Source organism: Gymnoscopelus braueri, assembly GCF_963280865.1.
Source record: "Gymnoscopelus braueri genome assembly, chromosome: 1".
NCBI lineage: Eukaryota > Metazoa > Chordata > Actinopteri > Myctophiformes > Myctophidae > Gymnoscopelus > Gymnoscopelus braueri.
In genome coordinates, this window is record NC_137603.1 from 44,004,203 (window position 1) to 44,029,361 (window position 25,159).

General features: G+C 44.0%; 3 protein-coding genes across 4 annotated transcripts in view; 2 read left to right on the forward strand and 1 right to left on the reverse strand.

Annotated features, from left to right (window-relative positions):
• The first annotated feature begins 1,151 nt into the window (after positions 1-1,151).
• Positions 1,152-8,132, forward strand: gins2 (GINS complex subunit 2). The gene is made up of 5 exons (XM_080439853.1): positions 1,152-1,296; positions 1,817-1,931; positions 5,658-5,757; positions 6,338-6,464; positions 7,940-8,132. The coding sequence occupies exons 1-5, from the start codon at positions 1,207-1,209 to the stop codon at positions 8,066-8,068; spliced, it is 561 nt and encodes a 186-aa protein (XP_080295979.1). The 5' UTR covers positions 1,152-1,206; the 3' UTR covers positions 8,069-8,132.
• A 4,409-nt stretch (positions 8,133-12,541) lies between these two features.
• The window catches only part of gse1b (Gse1 coiled-coil protein b), a 214,501-nt gene continuing 201,883 nt past the window's right edge, over positions 12,542-25,159 (reverse strand). Inside the window, exons 10-17 of one of the 2 annotated variants that reach the window (XM_080428992.1) lie at positions 23,971-24,617; positions 23,520-23,632; positions 23,073-23,340; positions 21,560-21,673; positions 20,820-21,194; positions 18,439-18,795; positions 16,727-16,830; positions 12,542-16,237 (exon numbers count right to left, since the gene is read on the reverse strand). In XM_080428992.1, coding sequence (XP_080285118.1) covers positions 16,097-16,237; positions 16,727-16,830; positions 18,439-18,795; positions 20,820-21,194; positions 21,560-21,673; positions 23,073-23,340; positions 23,520-23,632; positions 23,971-24,617 — 2,119 coding nt within the window. In that variant the 3' untranslated portion in view covers positions 12,542-16,096. The remainder of the gene's footprint in view (positions 16,238-16,726; positions 16,831-18,438; positions 18,796-20,819; positions 21,195-21,559; positions 21,674-23,072; positions 23,341-23,519; positions 23,633-23,970; positions 24,618-25,159) is intronic. The other variant, XM_080428993.1, reaches the window with a different exon arrangement.
• Positions 19,114-20,788, forward strand: LOC308086239 (N-acetyl-D-glucosamine kinase-like). Its single transcript, XM_080429699.1, has one exon. It carries the CDS (start codon positions 19,311-19,313, stop codon positions 20,403-20,405), a length of 1,095 nt encoding a protein of 364 aa, XP_080285825.1. The 5' UTR covers positions 19,114-19,310; the 3' UTR covers positions 20,406-20,788.

Below are 25,159 nucleotides of genomic sequence, written 5' to 3' on the forward strand. Positions count from 1 at the left end.
CTTCCATTGTGTATAAGTAACTATTTTGATCATTGACTGTTTAGTCAAAGAGCACTGGAACTCATACATACTGTAAACCCGTCCGCTCTCTTGAATACAGTAGCCTAATCTATTACTTTACAATCATGTAAAGCTGTCGCTGAGTCTTATGCTTCTGTGAAAGTAATCTGAACTTCATGGGTAATAAGAAATATATTTAGCACCACATTTTATCATACATTCTGTATAGTAGTGTGTATATCTGTCTGTCTCTTATATGTCATCATGATTTGTGTGCATGGGGATCTCATCTTAAACAAGCTCAGTGCTTAATGAGTCTCCCAGTTTAGTAGACCTTGTATTGTGAATTTGTACTTCCATGTACTGATGTTCTCATGTCTTACTAAATAAAGTAGGCCTACATCAATCAATCAACCACTAAAAGGACCCCCGAAGGACCCCTGCAATGAAACAAGCCATAGGCTTTCTTGGGTTTAAAATCCTCGAAGCAGACCTTGTATTGAACTGTACTTTCCTGTGTGTGTTTTCTCTGCTAATTAAGTATTCAATCAATCAATGAAGTTACTTTCCACCACTGCTGGCGCCTATTTCCAACACTCAAATATTTTCAGAGGAAAAATCCTCAATGAAGTGGATTTACGAGGGATGTTTTATTCTTTGTTCTCACAGATAATATCTGAATCAAAAGTGAATACATAATAACAACAATAATAATACAATTCTGTTTTGTCTCTGTGTCTGGTGACGATTCTGACGAAATAGAACTACATATTCCGGTTACTGTTGCCATGTCCGCTTATTATAAGCGACTTTGGGCTTGTTTCTCTGTAAAGTTGCTTGTAAATATCGGTAGTTGTGGGTTGCGTCTTTTTTTTTAGCTTGTTTCTAACGTGTAGTTGCTTATTTGGGCTTGTTTCCTAAATGTTGTTTAAACCAGTGATTCTTAAACATTTTCATGGCAAGGACCCCCAAATTGATATGTATTTGCCTGGCCACAGATCTGAAAATATTTAGTGCCAATCAAAGATTTTTCTTTGAAAATAGCAGATCGGCTAATAGATCGACCTTGTTTTCATCGACGTTTGCTTATTTCTCTCACAAAATCTGGCAACACTGAGTCCTACGTGTTCCGGTTCCGCCAAATCTTTCGCGCGCGGAATATTTGCATTAAGTTGAGCAAAACATAACAAACACTTTTAGTGAAACATGGATCCCTCTGAGGTAGAATTCCTCTCCGAGAAGGAGGTGGTGAAGATCATACCGAACTTCAGTCTTGACAAGATCTATTTGATCGGGGTGAGTTTGTTGCGTTGCTTCTGAAGACAGAATATTTAATAAACGGGCACAGCGCGAGCATCAGACACAACTTGGTCCTACGGTTTGTGAGAGTCACGTAAACATGGTTACGTTACCGTCAGTGGTGGAAAAAGTACTCATATTTTTTAAACTAAAAGCATCAATACTGCAATGTAGAAATACTCTGTTAAGTAAACGTCCAGAATTCTAAATTAACTTGAGTAAAAGTACAAAAGTATCGGTATCAAAATGATAAAGTACCAAAAGTATGAAGTACTCATTATGCAGAATGTCCCATTTCACAAGTTTTCAAATGTATAAAATGTCTATAAATCTTTTGAAAATAGCCTGTGAGCTTGTAGATCGGCTATTTCTTCAAAAGTATAGAAATTGGAAATATTCTAGTAAAGTAAAATTACCTCAAAATTGTACTTCAGTACAGTACTTGAGGAAATGTACTTAGTTACTTTACACCACTCTGGTTAATAGTATTTTGTTTATCTTGACTTTCTCTCACTAGGGTGACCTAGGTCCCTTCAACCCTGGGCTGTCTGTTGAAGTTCCTCTATGGCTGGCTCTCAATCTGAAGCAGAGACAGAAATGCAGAATTGTGCCTCCTGAGTGGATGGATGTAGGTAAGAAGGTGCATATATATTTACCCTACAACAATATTTACAGTTTGTACAGTGCTTGAAATCAAACTGTGTGTGTGTGTGTGTGTGTGTGTGTGTGTGTGTGTGTGTGTGTGTGTGTGTGTGTGTGTGAACTTTTCTTCTGATGTTAAAAGTGTAGTTCTAGTTAGTGATATTATTTTGTTAAAGGCATACTAGGTAATTTTTCAACAAAACTAAAGTTAAATTGTATATCTTTTGTGAGTGGCAAAAGTTTCACAACACCCACTCCATGAATTTCACCCCCGGAAGCCTTTTATTTATATATTTACTATTGAACGGTGAAGGGGGGGACTTTCCCGGGAAAATTACGTCATCTGGCCGGAAAACGGAGGTGGAAATGCACTGGTTTCCTGTTTGGCCAGGAAATACCGCAACGGTTTCCTGTTTGGCCAGGAACTACCGCGCTAATAACAAAAAGGAACCTCACGCTGATTTTAAGAGAATGTAGGATTGGAAGATCGAAAAAGAACAGAAAAAGAAAGCACAGCTCATGGTAACTAATGCTCCACTGGCTAAGAGAAACGATCCGTAGATAGTATAAAACAATTAAAAGATCGCTTTTTGAAACGCTTCCGGCTTCCGGTGAAAACGAATGGAATTCTGGGTAATCGAGGACTACGGAAATTGTATGCAGTGACGGTAGTGACCAGCAGAGGTTGCTAAAAATCGTTAGTTGTGAATTTGCATTGTACAACTTTAAAATAAGTGTTCAATAGCCCTATTCTGATACTGATCATTGCTATAGACTAGAGTCTCCCTGTCTCTCCAACTCTGGAGATATAACTCATCCGGGATAAACATGTGAAATTGTGATGACATAAAGAAGTGAACAGACATCTTTTTTTACTTTAACACTAGTAAATGTGTTTTCTGTTCATAGAGCTGAAGAGATAGTTGGGGAGACCCCTGTTACTGAACACACTATACCAGGGGTCTTCAACATTTTTCAGGCCAAGGACCCCTTAGCAGAGAGAGCAATGAAGCAGGGACCCCCACTACATGTTGTATAAAATTGTGTTGTATGTTGGAGCCAAAATGCCTTTTATATTTATTTTGTTTGTTCTATGTAAATGAATGATGTGGCCTTGGTGATAATGACACTGATGTCTTCTTAAATCACAGTGTGTGGCCCTAATATCTACCTCATGTTGCAGAGGTGTGGCATTGTCAGTAGCCATGGCAACCACCACAGGGGGTGGTTACCCATTTATACCTGGTTGGTGGGTGATTTGTGTCCAGGTGGCAATGGGGAAAAGCCACACAGTTTTTGACCGTGTTTCATGTTGCCACGTAGGTCTGCATTCAATGCTTTTGTTTGAGTGTATTGTGTATATGATTTATGGTCAATAAATGGATTGACATATCCGAAAGTATACAACAGCTCTGGACATTGAATTTCATGCACGCGTCTAACTAGCCCCTTTCGGGACCCTGTTTACCTTTTTTATATTTGGGAAGGCGGTATCCAGGGTCCCTTGTAGCTCAAAACACGCTCTCTCGTACCGGCGGCTACCACTGTCTGGTCTCGGGCTTATAGCTCGTCGCTTAGAAGTTGCAGAGATTTCTCAAAGGTAGTGGTACCAACATGAGCAATACTAACGCGCGAGAAAGCTGCATTAAAGCGCGCGGATCGGCGATGCCGTTTAACATTTTTAATAATTTAGTAAAACTTAAGCTCCTCTCTCACACTCTGCTCCACTGCCCATGTCCCGCCTCCCCGCGGTGACTGACAATCTGCGCGTCCTACCATAACTCTATGGTCCTACGTTACTGCCTCTGATTGGCGAGCTCCTACATGCTTGCATGACAATCACAACGCGGGGAGGCGGGACATGGGAAGTGGCGCTGCAGGAGCAGAGTGTGAGAAAGGAGCTTAAGTTTTACTAAATTATTAAAAATGTTAAACGGCATCGCCGATCCGCGCGCTTTAATGCCGCTTTCTCGCACGTTAGTATTGCTCATGTTGGTACCTTTGAGAAATCTCTGCAACTTCTAAGCGACGAGCTATAAGCCCGAGACCAGACAGTGGTAGCCGCCGGTACGAGAGAGCGTGTTTTGAGCTACAAGGGACCCTGGATACCGCCTTCCCAAATATAAAAAAGGTAAACAGGGTCGCGAAAGGGGCTAGCGTCTAACTAAACTCAACCCAGTTGCCCCTCGCAGTAGGCTTAAAGGTAAAGGCTCTACATTGTAGATTTCATAGATGCCTTCATAGACTTGTTTGACAGCACTGTCATCAGTGTATGTTGGATTAATGTGTATGTATTCTCAGACATTTAACCAACCCTCAATACTAAGTAAATTTGACCTTTGGCTCTGTACTTGGTCTGCTCTTTTTCCCCCCCTCTACACCAAACCTCTTTGCCAAAAATAGCAGATCTACAAGTCACAACGCCTCGCAGTGCGTTAATCGCTGTACAGTTTACTCTTTACAGTTTAGGCATTTAGCAGACGCGCTTAATCCAGAGCGATTTACAGTAAGCAAGGACACAAGACATCAAATGCATAGAAATAGTAATCTAATAAGTTAATACATAAGTAAACTAATAATCTAATAATAACTAATACATACGTAAACCGAGAACCTATCATCAGCCTACATTGAAACTATACACACTATAGGATGCCAGGTCAACAATGACCTGGCATCTGTCTACATAACATGCTATCTAAGTTACATTTTAGCCTTTGCATAATCCTGCAAGGTCGTCAAGTTGTAGATGTAGCAACTTGCAGATCTGCTAAAGTTCTCCTCAGAATTGGGATCCTAGGGGTTAATGTAAAAGAAATAATCCTATCACACAAATATTTGACGGACCTCTTGTAGTAACTCTGAGGACCCCCTAGGGGTCCCGGACTCCCTGTTGAAGACCCCTGCTCTATAGCAATGATTGCTATCAGAATATAGAGCTTTAACCTTGTTTTCTGGGCGGTGAAACCGCCCCTATAAGTGAGATTTGGAAAAATGTACATTTTCCTGCGCTGTGATCTGGGCCCAGGAAATTAGTAGAATTATCCTGCGCTGTGATTGGCCAATAACAATCTATTCAGGACTGTGATTGGCCAGTGTCACATGACACATGTGCATAGCCCTATATAAGCAACCATAACTCGAAAAAAACCAAGAATTTGTTTTTTTCGAGTTATGGTTTCGTCCATCATAAAGAGTGTTTCAATAAATGTATTTATCTTTTGTACATGATTGGTTGACTCCATTCAGTATTGTGATTAGCTAGCAAGACACCGCCCACTTCACACAGGGTGTGATTTTTTTTTTAGCAAGAAATGTTTTGTCTGAACCAAAAAATCTCACTTACCTTACCTTAAAGGAGTAGTTCACCCAAAATATGACTTATTTTCTAGCAATTACACACCCCATAAAGCATTGAATTCATGGAGATTTTTAGTTTTTATCGCATTCCTAAGCCAATAATTTGATGACCGGCATTCTCTCCGGTAGGAGACTCAAAGAGTCTCCTTTGAGTCTCCTACCGGATACATTAGCATCTTTCCGCCGGTAATCAAATTATTGGCTTAGGAATGCGACAAAAACAAAAAAATCTCCATGAATTCAATGCTTCATGGGGTGTGTAATTGATAGAAAATAAGTATTTTGTTGGGTGAACTACTCATTTAAAGCTGTTGGTTCTAATGCTCTCCTCTGGTGTGTGTGTGTGTGGTGTGCAGAGAAACTGGAGGAGATTCGGGAGCTGGAGAGGAGGGAGGATACCTTTACTCCTGTTCCCAGTCCTTATTACATGGAGCTGACCAAACTGCTCCTGAACCAGTAAGTAGACAAATCTATTTCACTTTCTTACAGTCATGGTTGAATGATTGATTGATTCAACATTTAATTGACTAGCAGTACAGCAGTACAATGAGTTAAAAAGACGTCAAATGGATGAGACACAATTAAGCCAAAGGCTTGTTTCCATTGTAGTCCATTAAGCATTCAACACTCAAACAACTGAACAAAACATCAGTGCAACAGACAATGATACAAAGCTGTCGGGTAGAAACCTGAGAAAAAAGTTCTCCAGTGGATCCAGTGTAGTTATTTAGTCACAAGCTGTTGTTAATACGTTTCCTCTGTTCAATATTTATAATGCACACAAACAGAATCAACCACTTTCACTTAACATTTTTCCAAAATAGCAGATCTACAAGCTCACAATGCGTCGCTGCTTTTTTCACACCTTTTGGCCTCCACTCTTGTACGTTGATATAGGGCATTAATTTACGAAGAAAACATAAGTTGAAATAGAATAATAGTTTCTGCCCGACAACGACGATATGATATTGCCTCCCATCTGAGCCATTACTATGCTACAACGTCCATGATGTGTGGCTTATGTGTGTTTATGCAGTGCGTCTGACAACATCCCTAAAGCAGATGAGATCCGCACGCTGGTCAAGGACATCTGGGACACGCGTATAGCTAAACTCCGCCTCTCCGCTGACAGCTTCATCAACCAGCAGGAGGCTCATGCCAAGGTAACCCAGCTATTAACTTTGTGTCTCCTCTCCTATCTGCTTTCTGCCTCACACTATGAGCAGTGAGCACATATGGCTGTATCTCCCTACAATAGAGAGATACTGCATTCAGACTTAATGCTCAATTGAATTCTGATTTATGGCTCAGATCTGATTTATCATCATTATTATTTTTCTTTCACATAAATGTTTTAAAGTGCGACCACAGTTCGAACTGATCATCCTCTTCAAATGACCTGCATGCACAAATGAGCGACTAGAAAGGTGTGCTCAATAATGCACAGATCTCAGCCAGGTGGCATAATGCCCTACCTTTCTCCATATTTCTGTCTGGGGCATGTTTTGGGGTTGTGTGCAAGTATCAAAAGGCACGGGCAATGGAACTGCAACTGCAACCTAAGACTAGGTAACTTGGAGACACTGAACACATTGAAAAGAAGTGTGGCATGTGGTCGTTATGGACGAAGTAGCTGAGTGGGTAGAGAGGCTGCCTGGGAATCGGAAGATCACCGGTTCGCCCCCCTTTTCCGCCAAGTCTGTGTGTCAAAGTGTCCCTGAGCAAGAAACCTAACTGCTCCCCCTGGTGCTGTATTAATAGCACCCACTGCTACTAATAGTTAGGATGGTTAAATGCAGAGGACGAATGTGCAAATGTACAGTGACACATACCCCAGCAACAACTAAAGGGGACACTTTTATTTTTATGTTATAGCCTGTATGATTTGATGGTACATCCCATACACAGGAGCGTTTTAATTGGCTAATGGTTAAGCTATATAGACTGGTGCCCGAATTGGCTAGTTCTTTTAAAAATATATTTTTTAAAAATCTTTATTTACTTTATTTAGATACACAGTAGAGAGTGACAGGAAACAGGGACAGGGAGTCCGAGTGACACACAGCAAAGGTTGTCAGGCTTGGGAATCGAATCGGCGACTCGCTGTCAGACTATTGGAGCCTATTATGTGGTATGCGCCTTAACCACTTGGCCATTGGCGCCCCAATTGGCTAGTTCTTGTCCATATGGGACATGTATACCGTAGTCTGGAGGGACGATTGCTCTGTGATTGTGAAGTTACAAAACTGACAGTTGTCGTTGACCATTTTGAAAAATATTTGAGAATTGATGCTGATCTGCTTAGTAGTATGCATGATTACACACACACACACACACACACACACACACACACACACACACACACACAGACACAGACAGGCGGAAGCATGATCACCTGGCGGAGATAATAACTTACATCGTTTTGCCAAAGTCGGACACGTAGCCTATCGGAGTTAGGACGAGTTAGGATGGAAGTCCCAAATCAGAATATTAAAATATCAGATTCCATGTGACTTTTTTTTTCCCCCTCTTCAAACCAAAAGAAAAATCTGATTTGGGACACTTTTCTCTGCAGTGTGAGCGCAGCCATGGTATGAGCATGTTTCACACCTAATTTGTTGTCCATTTCCCTTTCTAGCTGGACAACCTGACGCTGATGGAGATTAACACTACACGTACCTTTCTTCTCGACTCCCTCAACTGCATGTACAAGCTACGTTCCAATCTAATGCCTGGTGCCACTAAGGGAAAATCTGTGGATTATTGACGAGCAATCTCAAGGACTATTGCCCAGCCTGCATAATCGCTGGACCAAACCAGTATTGGCAAGGATGGGGGGGGGGGGGGGTGTGTGTTGCAGGGAATCATACAGGTAATGTTTGACTCTACAGCAAAGATGCATACATATTTCATTCTGAGATACATGTGTAAATGTATTACCATTTAAGACTGCAATCCAGGACTTATTGTTTATTTTTCTTCGTTTTTATGAATAAAACATAATTTGTATGTACAGTATATGTTAACACAATATACTTCTGCAGTGGTTGGAGGTGGTCTCCCTACTCTTCCCTTGAGAAAGTTCGACCCTGGTAGGACACCAAATGTTTGTTTGTTTTGTGACATTTTGATATCACATGAATATATCATTGACTAAAGATTATTTCCTGTACCTCTCTACACAGTAAAATCCTCAGTGTTAAGTTTAAAGAAACCAGTTAACTTTTATGTTTTTTATTCATACGATAAGATCCGGATTGCAGCTTCAAAGGAGCACCTAACTCATTTTCAACCTATCTTCATATAATTGGTCCTAATGCTTATTTTAAGATGGCACCATTTCTGTCTACTCTGTGTGTCAGAGGAGGACTGGACAGTTCAGAAACCTGCCTACCAGTGACATCATTGGTGCTGTAGGCAGGTATAGTGAGATCATTTCAAAAACAAGATTTAAAACTTTTGTTCTATTCATGCAAGAACAAAGGCCTCTATTTCAGCATGCTAACTTTCCAGGAAGAGAGGATGTTTCTATTAGCTTAGAATCCCCATCGATGACGTAATTTTTAGGCAGGTTTCTGAACTGTCCACACCCACCAGTGAGACAGAGTGAGTAGATGGAAATTGTATGATCTTAGAATGAGCATTAGTGGGGACCAATTGTAGAATGAGCATTAGTGGGGACCAATTTTATGAAGCTAAGGTTGAAAATTGTGCTCTGTCATAACTGAACATCATTGTGTTTAATTGTTGACTAAAAAGTAGGATCACATTGTTTACCAGTTAACTTGGATAATATCTTAGGTAAATATAAATTGTACAATATCTGTAAATATGCTGTAATCTTTCAAAAGCAAAACAAATCAGTCTTTTCTACAGGATGATTTGCCTTTAACAACATTGATGTTGTTAAAAGACAGAAAAGGAATATTAAAATGTCTCAATTCTAAGTGATCAAAATGGTTTTTTTTCCATTAAGCTTTTATGGTTACAATCAAAATTACAAAATTTCTGTTTGTATTCACAATCCTTTTCCAGCTGAATTGTTAATTTGCAGTCTTTTGATACTTCAATATTAAATTAAAATGTTAAGGATTTATTTGTATGGCTTAAACAATTCTAGGTTGAGTCTGTTGTCTATTTTCACTTTATAACACTTCTGGGCTTGTTTTCACACTTCACACTTTTGTGTGCACCCCAGACAATGTTTAGGTTGCGATGTTTGATATTCATTTGATCACCCCCCCCCCCCCCCCCCCCCCCCTAGTATATACAGAGCCACTTAAAGGCTGTTGTCCAAATATGACCAACATTCTAAAGTTGTTAATCCCAGTGGTTCTCAAACACTGTTTCGGGACCATTTGTGGGTCGCAGACCCATTTTAATGTCAGGAAAAATATATAACATGTTTCAAAAAGACTTTCAGAAATATAAAACGACTATAAAAAATATGCTCCTCGGAGCACAGGTCTCCGCCAGGCCAGGTAGCTTATTGTGGGCCATAAAAGTTTTATAAAAATCGATTAACTGGTGCTGCTATAACAGGCTGAAATTCGGAGGTTCTCCAGGGAGTGTGTGTGTGTGTGTGTGTGTGTGCCCAGTGTCACACCGATCGGTCCAACGGTGCCGGAGATTAGTTGGTCACAGGCGGACGGACAGACGGGGGCGAAAACAGAGTCTCGGCCATGCCTTCGGCCTGTCGGAGACGATGAAGACATACATTCGTGTTCCAAACTGTTTATAATTTAATACTTAGCCTGATAGTATTTAGATGTAGAGTGGAAAAGTTCCCAAAGCTATATTTGAACCAACAACCTCAAGTTTATGAAACAATGATTCATCTCCTGTACCACAGAAGCGTCGAAGATATTTGTGACAATTAAGTACTTAGCTCCATACTAGGATTTAGAGAACAATAAAATAACGACACATGTTGCGAGCTTGTAGAACTGCTATCCTATATTAAAATTGGCTAATGGGAGGGCGGGCCGGCCGGCCGAGAACTAGAGAGGAGTACAAGTACAAATTGTGGTACTAATTATTGCCCAATTAATAGCAGCAGCCAGCAGGTGTACTTGTGAAGAGGTAGCATAATGTGTGACGTCGAAGAGGACTATGGTCTGGAATACTCAGAAGACAGCGATCCTGAACCCACTGTGGACCAGGTGGCGGCAGAGAACCAGTACTTCAAGTCCAAAGCCCTCAAGGAGGATGATCCCAAAGCAGCTCTCAGCAGTCTTCAAAAGGTATTGGAACTAGAAGGAGAGAATGGAGACTGGGGATTTGTTGTTTATTTGTTACACTTATTTGTTGGGGGGCCTATTTCACGAAAGCAGAATTAGGGGTTAAACCTGGATTTGACACCTATCCTGGCTTAATTTAGCCAGGATTAGCAATGAATCGGTTTCATGAAAGCTGAATTATCTTGCCAGATTAGTTTAGCCAGAGCACTCTGGATAAGTTTATCCATGACTCGATTTCACGAAAGAAAATTTACGCAATCCTACCTTAGTTGCCATGGAAATTTAGCTCTGAAGTTAGCCTGGTATGGACCAGGCTAACAGCCAAGCTTACTTAATCCAGTGCCTTGTTCTTCAAGTTTTTCCACAGTTAATTCAACACATGTGTTTGTATATGGACTCATTTTAATGACCCTGCATTCAAATAAAATGAAATAAATACAATAATCATAATTGTTTCACAATGACTCATGTGATATGCATACCTGCCAACCTCAGACCGTCTGATAACAGGAGATTTCTTTCCGGGGGGGTCATACTGACCCCCCCCCCGCCTTGCATTTTTTTAACAGAGTAGAGTAGCATACCTGCCAACCTCAGACCCAGACTCCACCTTGGGACTTGGGACTCAAGACCCAAAAGAGAAATTTGATGTCTCCCCGGGAGCCTGGGTCTTGACTCAAGACTCTTTTGGGTCTTGAGAAGACTCAAGACCCAAAAGAGAAATTTGATGTCTCCCCGGGAGCCGGACCCAAGCCTCAAGACTCTTGAGCTAAAAAGTTTGTGAACCACTGCCATTTAGAACAGTGGTTTTCAACCTTTTTCATGCCAAGGACCCCTAAATTGATATACATTTGGCCACGGACCCCCATCTGAAAATGTTTTGTGCCAGGGACCCCCAGAAGCAAAGATTTGAGATCTGCTATTTTTGAATAGCCAAAGCTAAGTGCTTAAAAATGATTGTGACGCTATCAGTGGCGTACCCACCGTAGAGGCAGGAACTAAAATCTCGCCTCCCCTAGAAAATGAAGTAAAAGACTGACTGAAAAACAGGCAGTGAAAAAAATCCAAACAGAATAGTGGCCGTTGGACCATTAGCCCGCCTCCTCGTCCATTCACGCGGGCAGGCTGCTATCACCACCGTATCCATTCAGCAGAGCGACCCGCGCCTATATAATGATGCAAATGTATGCCTTTGTCTTCATGGGGTACCAGGAGTGCCAGGGGTGGGGTCTGGGCCATCACCTGTACTCACCTGGCATAAAAGGGGCTCTGAGAGCAGCTTGAGCCATTCATTACTAAACTACAACATGAAGAGACCACCGCTGACGAATTGATTGATTGATTGATTATACTTGCATATTGTTTTTATTAACGTTTTTCAGTTTTGTAGTCAGTATGTGTAGTGTTGTTGTTAACTTGTTTCCCCCAAGATTTTTTCCAGAGTACCCCCCCCCCACCTTCGTAGGGGTGGGATCTCGCCTGCCCTAAATGTAATTCCTGGGAACGCCACTGTTCCATGAGCTGCTGCAGTGCTGCTGTTCAGCCACAGAGAAGAACGCCGCTCTGGTTTTGGGCTCCATGATTGGTCAAGTTCAAGGATTCTGCTATCGACTTCCATGGTCTTTTATAGGAATACGTGAAGCCTGGCTTTACCATCCTGGCTCGACACAGCCTGGCTTGATAAGGTCTAGCTCGACAAAGTCGCTCCTTTTCAGCCTGTCTTGGAATAAACCAGGCTGTACGGACCAGACTTTGTCAAACCTGGATTTGACTTAAATCCAGGCTTATTTAATTCTCCTTTCGTGTATTAGGCCCCAGATGGGTGACCTTTTGTAAAATAGTCTGTAATTTGATTCGTTTGCTCTAAGGATGTGTGGAAATCTTCTGAATATCTGTGAAATAAACACCACATACTGTATGTAATTATGTATCAGTCAAAGGATTCAAATGCTTATTTTCTTTTTGACACATGATATAGTAGATATTTTACATTTTTCAAATATTTTATTCTTTTTTGTCTGAAATCACAGCCATATATTCATAAATACCTAATTACTACATTCAACAAAGAATATATTACATTACAATGAATTCAAACAAGTACATTTTAAAAACAGTATTTCACAGCATCTAGACATCCTCCACTGAGTAGGGGGGGCTATTGCGTAGGCGTGCGTGGGTTGGAGACAAAGGGTAGGGTGTCTGGGCGACTGGGTGTCTTACTGTACTGAACTTCCCTCCCTCGCTCATTGGCAGCAAACCTCCACGTAAATGCTCCTTAACTCAGCGATTCTCAAACTGTTTTCAATTGAAGGACCCCCAGTTTACGATACATTATAGGCCACAGACCCCCATAACTCTGTGAGTGTACAAATGGTTCCATTTGTGCACTCTCAAGAGTTACCTGTCATTTAGCTGGGGACCCCCGGGGGTACCCCGGACCCCACTTTGAGAACCACTGCCTTAGCTAACTGATAGCCAGTGCTCTTAGCGCTGTTTAAATGGCCTCCTATACTTGGTATCCCTCTGATAGTCTGAAATGGCTCAAATGCATGGCCTCATAGTACACTTTAGGGTCGGTCCTCATTTATAGAATATGCTATATGATCAGACTGAATTTCTGAAACATGTGCAATTAAAAACACGCCTCAGTTGTCATCCACTCTGCATGTAATAGCTCCTAGTTTTACATGCCTGCTTCTGACTTGATATGTGCGCATCGTATGAAAGAGCCATGAGAGTACATCAATTGTGATAAAAGGCATACACGCGGCACAATGCCGTGTAATAGGAAAATGGTGATTAATGAAGATGTTCATATGGGCTACTACTTGATGTATTCCATTCAAATTCTCAGACACTTGTGTATATAGTGGATGGAAGGTGCAGTTGCAGCATTATGTAATTTGTTTAAGGAATCAGGGGCCCACGCAATAATAATAAAAAAGCTTCAAGTTAAAAATGAAATCCAAATACATTCTTAAATGCATTTCCTCACATGATGTCATCCCTTTTTTATACCCCAGTCCGACATTCATAACGCCAATACTGGAGATAACACTGTATAAAGTCAAATTAGTGAAATGTAAACCTAGGATTGTGCATGAGGGTTTAGTCCAAACACACAGTCAAGCCCTCAGCTGGGCCAATTGAATGCCACTAGGCTACAGTGCAGTGCTCCAAATGTATGTACTCAGTGTTGCTCACCGAAAATATATGTACAAGCTCACAACGCATTGTGTGATGCAACACATTGTGAGCTTTGCAGATCATGTTTTTGACAGCCGTATGGCAAATTAGAGCCTTCAGTGCTGTCACTCTATAGGCAAGGGTCAGAACTAAATGGGAGACTGAGGGATAGATAAAAAGGACAACTGAAAGACTGTGAGGGACCAATACAGTGGCTTGGTAGTCAGCGATGTGAAGATTGATTGAGCTTTATATCGTAGATGCACACCTTGGAACTGTTGTGAGCATCCCTTATACTCATATCATTCATTTAGTATTGGCAAACTAGAATCCTCTCAATGCCTTTGGATAGGAGGGTCCTTTAGAGGACAAATGCAGGTTTCCACAAATTTGACACCAAAGGAAACGGGGTCAAAAACATACACCTGCATGAGTTGGCCATTATGGTTCAGAAGTTGGCTCCCTAATTGTGGCTAGATTTAAAACAAATAATTAAAAATGGTCTTATACGACATATCTTTTGGCACTATATTTTATGGCTGCTGCAGAGGGCTAGTATCTTGTAAGGCATATTAATTTGCAAATAATAATATTGGTGATTTCTGGGTCTGCTGCAATGTAATGTTCAAGAGTGTGAGGTCAAGTTTCAAGAGGAGGTCCGTAAAGAACATGCATGTTTATCAGCCTCATTTAGCTGGCAACTGTATTACACTCTTCCTATGCATTACAGTCAAATCCTCAGTATTTATTTAACTCTGCGAGTGTACAATTGTAATCAAATCCATTTGGTTACAGCTGTACACTCTCAGAATTAAATGAACGCTCAGGATTTTACAATGTAGGTGGGGCTCAATCATAAATGTTCCTGAACTCCTATCCACCTCAGGTAAAGGACGATTGATGTATACAAATCAATGTATTCAAATCAAAGGACTGTAATGGTCTGTGGTTGTCCATCATGCGTCTATGTTGAGGAAATTCACAGGCTAAGGCCTGATTTATACTTAGTTGCGCACTGGCAGCGCACATCAGAAAAAGGAGATCTACGAGATCAGAGCTTGTAGACGTGCTTTTTCCAATGTGTGACACAATGTTCACCAAAGTATAACTCAGGCATAACACTAGTCCAACCAGGTGCAAGTGTGATACATGGCGTCACTAAACGACTATAACTGACCAGAAGGTCTGACACGGTTTACTTGAGAAGCAAACCAGAGAGAGAAGCACAGTGCTGAGGAATAGAAGGTGACATGAGAGGGCCAGGGGCAGGAGCTATTGTATGAGAGACCTCTGAGTAAAGCTTGGCTGTGCTCGGAGGCCAGAGGGGCGGGGGGGCTGTCGCTGGATCTCAGTTGAACAGAGCGCTGGAGAAGAAGGGAGAGAAGAGTCGAGAGTATAATTTTGTTTTCTCTCTGTCTCTCTGTAACGCACCTCAAAAAGAGCTGTTCTGGCCAGCAGCAGTACAAACACTAAAAGCAAGGCTTTCTTTTCCCACCCCGAAAAGCATTAACATATAAAAATGGCAGGCTTTTTTTTTCTTTTAAAAGAACAATGATTAAAGTAATAAAAACATACAAAATTCTTTTTTAGTCTTCATATTATATACAATACAAGGCTGAAGCACCTTTTAAAATTCTTATTCTCAATTTGTTTTTATTTTGAAATAAAACATTTCCTTTATTCTTTCCAAAATGTGCATTTTTCTACGTTCTTCCCTAATTCCAACAGTTCTTCGTTGTAACACAGTACCACCAGGTAGTTCTTCAGCTTCTCTTCATTAAGTGCATTTCCAGTTCAATGACCTTGCGTGGCTGCCATAGTAACATCAGTCTCATTGGCCAGAGGCGTGGGCATTTTGTTTGGTGACGTGGAGTGCTGGGCTTTTTGATCCCGTCCCCCCCAGGGGGAGCCGCTCCCCAGTTGGCAGGATTGTCTGTGTGAGCTGTGACTGATGCAGGGACTGAACCTGAGAGAAGCAAGGACTGGAGTAGAGAACACACACGTGTGTGTGTTTGTGCGTGCGTGAATATTGATCATCAGGTACCCCTTTGTCCAGTACTCTCCTTGATCCCACGGTTGGTAGGGTTGGCAGACACTAGTGGCTCGTGGCACCATCCCTGGCTGGCCAAAAAAAATAATAATAAAAATAAAACGGTCTGTCCTTCAATGTATGGTCCTGCTCCTCATGCATCCATCCACACGTCCATGCATTCATTCATTCATCCATCCATCCATCCAGCCGTCCAATCTTCTTTTCCGTGGAGTCACGTTGGACCAGGCCATAAAAAATAAACTCTTGGCAGTCTGTAAGTGGGGCCGGCCAGGGCCCGAGGGCCATGGGGTCAGCAGGGGGGTCAGCAGGGGGGTCACCTGGGAGGGTAGCCCTTGTAGTGGCCCCCTCTGGGCCAGTGTGTCTGTGGCAGCGTCAGGCACTTCCTGAAGTGCTCCAGCTCTGCCTGCAGCTTCTCCCTCTCCATGGCCAGCTTCTGTCTCTGGGACATCAGCTCCTAGACGGCCAGAGCATCAGAGTCAGCAACACAGTATTATAATAGCTAAACAAACAACAGAACAGCATCACAGCACAAAGAAGCTAAAATATTAGGTAGGAGTACAAGCAGCAGGTCAGTGATCTCAAACATAGGACTTGGGATATGATGGAGAATCAGAGATAATCCTGACTGTGTAAGGACATAGGGGCAAATGAAAAGGACCATAATGGAAATAATCTCTTTAATCTCTATAAACTATTGCTTTTTTGACAGATATATATATGAATATGTTCATGTACATGCATTTTTCATAAAGTCAATAAAACATAGCCCTGTGGCTGAGAAAACAACAACAGTCAAAGGCAGTTCAGGGGCAGAGGCAGTTAAATGACACACTCCGGTGACAAGTAGCGCAGGGGGATGGAAGCAGAGGATGAAAGAGGAGAGTGAGGACGTGTGCGTTCACAGGTACACTGGCAGCCTCAGGCAGAGGATAGGGTGACTTACCCCCATGCTGTGAGACAGCTGCTCAGCAGTCAGGCTGAGGCTGTAGTTCTGGGCCTCCAGCCGCCGACACTGGCTCTGCAAAACATGCCGCTCCACACTTTGCTCTGTGAAACACCATGGAGGAAAAGAGAAGAGACGGACAATTAGTTCCACTTGACACACACATGCACACACAGAGCAATACTAGTCTACTCTAGCCAATGTGTTGATTTGCAGAGAGAGGAGGATACATTGTGAACAGCACCCTCTGGTGTTTGGAGAATGCTACAACTGATACAGATGAACCTACATTCACTTGTGTTTTGGTTTGGTTTTCATCCTATCTATCCGAGAGATGCTTTTCATTTGGAGATTTTGTATCATCTTCCACCCCCCTGTCGTCCGGAGTCCCTCAGGGCTCGATCCTTGGGACAATACTTTTCTCCCTATATCTTCTCCCCCTGGGACAATTTTTTAAAGAAACATGCCATCTCCTATCACCTTTATGCTGACGATTCTCAAATCTATATGCCCTTAAAAAAGCATAGCAACAGCTCCCTGACACCTCTTTTTGACTGTCTAAACGACATTAAGGCTTGGATGGCTCTTAACTTTCTAAGTGTAAATGAGAGTAAAACAGAGGTCATAGTATTTGGGCCTAGTGGTCCTGTTGTTGTTCCCTCTGACCTTGGTTCCCTGCAGCCTTATGTTAAATCCGTTGTCTCAAATCTTGGTGTCAAATTTGACAATGTGCTCAAACTTGATAAACAGATAAATGCTGTGGTAAGGTCCAGCTTTTATCATCTAAGGCTGCTCGCCCAAATCAAGTCTGTACTTTCTTTTAATGATTTTGAGCGTGCCATTCATGCTTTTATCACCACACGCTTGGACTACTGTACTGCACTTTATGTTGGCTTAAACAAAGCCTCCATTGCACGCTTACAGCTAGTCCAAAACGCTGCGGCACGTCTCCTAACGGGAACCCGCAAGCATGACCACATTACACCGATTCTGGCTTCACTTCACTGGCTCCCAGTTCGCTTCAGAATTGATTTTAAGATTTTATTGTTTGTTTTTAAATCACTGAATGGCCTGGCACCTCAGTATTTATCTGAACTCCTAGAGGTGTATAACCCCCCTAGGTCACTACGGTCTGCGGGCCAGTTGAAACTTGAGGTCCCAAATTCAAATTTGAAAACCAGAGGTGACCGAGCCTTCTCGGTAGCAGCCCCCATTTTATGGAATGCGCTCCCCTCTCATATTAAACTGGCCCCCACCATCGATACTTTGAAATCTCGCCTTAAGTCCCACCTTTATGCTTTGGTGTTTGACCCTGCTTTGTCTCTGGGTTTTTTAACTTTCCCAGTGTATTTTTTTTTCTGTACAGCACTTTGTTAACCCTGAACAAGTTTTAAAATGTGCTATATAAATAAAGTGGATTGGATTGGATTGGACAAAGATAATTTATCAGCTTAATCTTTCTGAGTTCCAGTTCCAATTTCGTCTGCTATGTTTTGTTTCTTCACATCAAATGCCACTATCCTGAGGTCTCTCCGCGATTTGATAACATTTGTTACTGAACAAACAGTATAGCAATGATTACTATCAGAAAATATTTAATACTCATTTGAACAAAAACATAAAACACCCCCATTAACCACATGAACCAATGCGGAACCCCGGTCAACGAAGTATATAGGGTTTAAGTATACATGTTTGAAGCAGCAGCATACCTTCAATGTATTCCTGATAGGCTTCGAATATAGATTCAATCCCCTGCCATTTGGGCGCAGGAGCCTCCTCTTCCTCCTCCTCCTCTTCCTCCTCCGAGTCCTCCGGCCCGGACATGTCGTCCCTCATACCCGGGCCGTCCCGGTGGTGGGGCGGTGCAGAGAAGTGCTGCCCGTTGGGCTGGGGGTGCATGGCGGCCGAGTGTGTGAGCGAATGGGGGATGAGGGAGTGCGCGTGTGAGTGAGGAGGAGGAGGAGGCTGCGTGTGGGACAGGGACGGTCGGCTGGGAGCGCTCTGCAGCTCTGGAATGTTGTAGTGAACCGAGGAGTCCTGGAGGTGGGACGGCTCCGACGCTCCACCTGCCAATGACATCATGAAAGGAGGAGGTGAAAATGTGACATTTGCAACGGCTGTCGTGATTAGGACACCGGCTGTCTTGCAAATCGTGCTGATTAGAGGTACAACGGTTAATCAAACTCATCAATTTAATCGATCAGAAAAAATAATAAATATTAAAATTGGCAGGGAGGACTGACCGGCCAGCCGGCGGGCAGGCAGGCGGACCACGTCGTCACACTCACGTCACTATGACTCAGCCATAAACAAAAAGGGAGTTCCCAATGCAGCTACGCCCAAATATGGAGTGTGTTGTCTAACTTCAATGTGTCATCATGGCACCAGGCTCTAGTTTTAATAAAATACCAAAAGAAATTAATCTACAAGCTCAAAACTCGTCTCGATGTGACGTGTTGTCAGCTTGTAGATCAGCTATTTTCAGTAATTTAGTGCGACACCGTTGCAAAACAAAGTATAAAATAGGGCTTAAGTGGTTAATCAGATCATCAGTTAATTGATTTAGTCCATCTACCAATAAATGCACAAAATATATGTGTGTGGATTGATTCAAAACAAGGAACAGAAAATGGCGTTGGTGTTCGGAGGTGTTGAAGGTGGATCGACCCACTCCAAAGCAACGCTGGTGTCAGCAGATGGGAAGATCCTGGCAGAGACGGAGGGACCCTCTACCAACCACTGGTTGGTGGGGGTGGATAAGTGTATCAGTACCATTAATGACATGGTCCAGAGAGCTAAGAAGGAGGCGGGTCTGGATCCAAACACACCACTACACTCACTGGGCATGTGTCTGAGTGGAGGAGAGCCGAAAGATGCCATAGAGAGATTGGTCCTGGATATGAAGGAACGCTTTCCCTGCCTCAGCCGCGACTTCTTCATCACCACCGATGCCATTGGTTCCATGGCAACCACCAGCAACCACGGAGGAATAGTCTTGATATCAGGGACAGGTTCTAACTGTAAGCTGGTCAATCCTGATGGCTCTCAGGTCGGCTGTGGGGGCTGGGGTCACATGATGGGTGATGAAGGATCAGCATTCTGGATCTCTCATTTGGCGGTGAAGGCGGTGTTTGATGCCATCGACAACATGGTGCCGCCTCCTCATGACATCACATATGTGAAGAAGGCCATGGAGGAATATTTCCAGGTGTCAAATCAGATGGGAATGCTGACCCACCTCTACAGAAACTTCCAGAAATCTCACTTTTCCGCCTTCAGCAAGAAGCTGGCTGAAGGTGCAGCAGCAGGTGATGCGTTGTGCCAGTATGTGTTCACTCAAGCAGGAAGCGTCCTGGCGAAGCATGTTGAAGCAGTCTTACCTAATGCACAAGAGTCTCTACTTAGTGGAGAACAGGGTCTGCCCATCCTCTGTGTCGGAGCAGTTTGGAACAGCTGGGATCTTCTGAAGCCAGGGTTCACGGAGTTCCTCTCCAGAGTGGCGTCATCTGAGAAGTTCAAGGGTCGTTTCCGTGGCTACCGCCTCCTGACTTTGAAGCAGTCCTCTGCGCTAGGTGGGGCCTCGCTCGGGGCCCAGAGCGTGGGCGCCAAGATAGCCCTGGATTACGCGGCCAATACCAACGTGTTTTACCAGCACACCTTCAGTAGCAGCCAATGAGAATTTGGCCTCACGACCACCCAGCCTTAACCAATCAGGATTCACCAAGATGGACCACATAGTCTGTGATGAAGTTGTCCATTGTGAGAGAATGTGGAGATTTGTTCAAATTCCATATAAATGTGCGGGGATAGAAACTGCTTTATTAGCCTAATTAATCACTTAACAAAGGGGGGCAGCACTAAGAACTCTGACAACGGGTACAACAGGTATTGCATAACTTCACAACGGGCATTGTTCCCAACAGGCATCGGCCTAGTTATTAAAGTATCAATACAGGGTTTTTTTGCGTTGATTTGTTAACATTATCAATTATGACCATTTTCCAGTATTGCTAAAAAACTTGCTTCTCGATTATTTGATTAATTGAAAAATGTATTGATAGAATAATAAGAAATAATAAGTGTATGCTACCTTTGTGTTTCTGCAGGGCCTTCTGAGTGGACTGAAGCACAGACTCGTGGAACTGCTGGGCAAATTCCTCGGGTGTGAAGCTGTCCCAGGGCTTGGTGCGGCCGTTGAGGCTGCTGTGGCCCTCTTTAGGCTGCAGGGGATGTGGGGGCCGCAGACTGTTCAGCAGGCTGGAGCTTCTCTTTGACATTTGCCCCTCGCTGGGCCCCCGGGCCTTGTCGGGATAGACGCTTGGAGCAGGGGGTTCCTTTGGTCTCAGTGTGTCCATGAGGGGTTTCGCGTGGCTGTTAGGGGACGCTGGGCGATGTGAGGAGGGGCTATGTGGTCTGGCACTGGGATGGTCTTCTGATTCACTGGCAGGATGGACAGTGGCAGGGTCTGTGAACAAGGACATGTGTTGGCCGGATTAGAGTCCAGATGCACATTACAACATACAGTGTTGTGTTCAACAATAACACACGTTTTCTATCCACCTGTTTCAAAGCAAATTGATGACAGGCTGGTTAAAGAAATGGTATGAAATGCTACTGTATAACAATCTCCCAGAATTGCCTAGTGTACTTTGGATAATGTTGCAGTGGAACAGCCATTTCAAATGTGTTTATCTTGCGCTCTTTATTACATAATCTTGTTGCAGCCTCAGAATATTCACATTGGTTGCTGGAAAAACAGCCGAACTTTTGGGGATTTGTTTAAAGTTTGGATGGAAACTAACACTGATAAACCACAGGAAGGTATCTTACCAGAGCTGTGTGCTAGGGGGCTCTTACACTGCGGATGGGGGGGGTGTCTGATGGTATCCAAAGTTACACTCTTTTCTTTGATAGCTTGGAGCAGCTCCACCACCCTTTCATTATCTAAGAGAGCGAGACAGACGGGAAATAAACATCACTTGCCCAAATCTCTGTAGCCTTTGTCCCATCTGTCTGTAGCTAATCCACCATTTCATAAGCACTGCACTACCTCTTCTTAAGACACAGAAGGTGTTTGTGTAATGGATGTGTGTGTAAGGTGGAGGTCCTCCTGGCAGTGTCGTAGGCTGTGCATTGCTGCCTGTAGGCAGCACACACTAAATCAAGGGACTACACTAGGATCACTGTAAGCCTACTGCTACCACTCCCAGTGTCTCATTGTGTCGTGTGTATGCGTGTCTACTGTACAGTATGTGCACGTGTGTGTGTGTGTGTGTGTGTACAGAACCGCAATGAATAAAGTAGAACACTAAAAAGGGTAATGCATTATGCATTGCTGGCTTTGTAATATATGTCATGTATAATAAAGTGCGGCTGGAGGTTCACATGACTGTTGTTTGACCCTATATGAATTCCTTCAGGGCAGAATCCACATGCTAATGAGAAAGTGGAGCATGTTAGACAGGCAGAGTTCAGCGGTGGCGAGCTGAACTGGGAATGACTAGCCTCGGAGGGAGCTAAACGCCGGAGAAGCAGAGTCATGACGTTGGGTAATTGATGGCAATTCATGGCGTGTAGGAGCACAGGGTGAACAGCACGGCACACGTTTGCCTTGGGTTTTCTGCCCTAATGGGGATAAAGTGACTGAGGAACAAAATATAACTTCATTCAATTACAAGCCTTTTTTCTTTTTTTTAAAAACATATTTCTTGGGCATTTTATAGCCCAAGAAATATAGACCGTGGAGAGAGTGCAGAGGGAGTAGGGAGAGGACATTCAGCAAATAGTCCGGCCGGCCTGGGATCGAACCCCAAATTTCCAAAACAGCGAATATAGCAGATGTTTAAGCTCACAGCGTGTCATAATGCTATGTGTTGTGAGCTTGTAGATCTGCTATCGTCACTATCATTATACACTACTATTAACTCATTCAGTGCCAATGACGTCGCAGACGTCACGTTTTTCATAAGCCCAGAGTGCCAATGACGTCTGAGATGTCATGAAAAAAAAAAAAAAAAAAAGGTTCAGAACCCAAGATATGATGATTTGAAGATTTGCTGCTCCATTCACTTCTTGTTTAACTTTTTACTGAAAAAGGCTGTATCTCGGCTCCAAAGCACTTTTTTTTTACAATGTATTTTTGACCTTGGCACAGGGGTGATATAGCCAGAAATATTTTTGGCACTTAATGAGTTAAGTATAGGGCTCAAGTGGTAATTTTTTTTTTACCTTCTAAGACAGAGTTAAAGCTCTACACTGTACTTTTATTGAGTAACCCCGTTTGGATTCATGTGACATGTTTTAGGTTATGGATAATGGGGTGTGCTTAGTGTTGGGAGGGTACCTCTCCTCTGCTGCACAGTGACGTGGGACAGGCTGAACATGGTGAGGAAGCGCTTCTTGTCCTCCAGCTCGGGCGCTCGGTCCATCTCCTCCGGGGTGAAGCGCGTGCTGAGCGGGGGAGGCGGAGGAGGGGTGCGTTTGGAGTGCAGGGCGGGCGGGGAGGGGCTGCGTTCCCGAAGCATCCGCCTCCGTTTCCTCCTCTTCTGCTGCATGAGCTGGTCGCGCCGCCCCACCGTGGTCAGACCGAACGCTCCCAGGAAGTCCACTTTCTACATGGACAGAGGGAAAGGGAGGGGGATCACATCACTAAACGGAATCTTTGTTTGTGTGTGTGTGCATGTGCGTTTTCCAGCTTGATAGGGAACACACAAGGAAAAATGATATGTGGGATACACTGTGAAATGTGCTGACGTTGAGCCAGTATGTTGCTCATTTAGGTGGTCTTTACCTCGATGGAGTCGTCAAGCTTGAGTGGGGGCTGTTCCGCTACTCTCCTGAGGTGAGCTCTCACCTCCTCTTCGTCACTCTCATCATATGAGTCATCCAGCTCATAGTAGTAACCTGCAATGCACACAGGGGTCAGCGCCGACACTTACACCACTCTACAGTGAGTACAGTCCAGTGAATGTGCTAGGATTCTCTCTCCCGATGACAATCGTTGCATAAAAAGAACATTGAAGAGTGTAGTGTAACAAACCTTTCAGCGTGTGCATTATTAATCACATTCTGGGCTTGTCATAACTAAAAATAGCCAATCTACAAGCTCGCAACGCTTGTAGATTGGCTATTCTTGCTGAAGAGATTTGGTATAGAGAGGAAAAAAAAGAGGGGGCCAAGTTTAGACCCCTGGGGGACCCCGAAGCATAAAGGCTTTAAGTGGTTTAATGGTAGTGCTGTACCTTTCTCCCTGGCCTCCCTCCTCCTCTTCTCCTCCAGGTCCAGCTTACTGACAGGCCTGCGGTGTTGCTGGAGGAAGTCGTCGTAGATCAGAGCCGTGTCAGGGCCCGTCCCCGAGGCCACCACCTGCTGCCCCAACGCTGGAACTCCAGCGACCATCCCTGACGCCTGACAATGTCTGCCGGGCCCCTGATGTCCCTGGAAGCCCTTCAGCCCAGCGCCGTTCTTTGCACTCCCCCCCAGCTCCCCATACTGGCTGGGCAGGGACAGAGAGGCCCTCTGCTGGCTGAGGAAGGACTGGGTGGATTTCTCCAGCTCAGCCAGGAAGGTGCTGTGTTCGGGCAGGCCCGGCGGGCCTCTCAGCGGGGGGTACTTCTCCAGCGGCCCTCCGTCTCGCCTCCGGACCCCGTCCTCGTGCTTGGAGGACCCTAGAGGTGGGCGAGCAAGCTCATAGTGGCTCACCCCTGAGGGCTCGTGGCTGCGTCTGGAGTCTGAGGTGCTGTCGATGAGAGAGGCAGGATTCCACAGGGTGGTGGTAGGCGGAGGGTGTTCGCGGGGTGGCTGGGGAGGTTTGGGGGAGATGAGTGGTGGTGGGGCGCCCAGGAGAAGGTGGAGGTCGCGGCTCCCATCATGGTGATTTGGTATGGATCTGTGCCAAGACAAGGACAGGGCAAGCAGGGGTCAAGCTCTGCAATTACAATGCACAGCACCTATACATCTTTCATGGACAAGAAATATTGCTTCCCCCGCCACGCACAATGCAGAAGCACATGAAGGCACACACACATAAACACAGCGTCTCCCTCCCTTCCTTCCTGTCTATCTGTGTGTGTGTGTGTGTGTGTGTGTGAAGTGGTGTTATCAGGCCCAGGCAGAGCAGCCCAGAGCGAAGTGAGGATGTGGCGAAGGCAGGCTAACACTGTCCTCCAAACACACTGGGCTGCCTTTGATCTGCCAGGCCCTTTTAGCATGGCACGCACGACCACATGCACACGCACGGCACACGCATGCACAACTAGTGAGAGTGAGTTCAGAGAGGGGTCCACAGAAGGAAAGGCCGGGTGAAATGGTGGACATCGTCTTGATGGACAGATAGGAACGGAACTGACACACAGATCGTTAGAAAGGTAGGGAAGAGAGAGGCTCCCACTCTGAACATATGAGTGAGAGAGAGAGTGAGAGAGAGAGAGA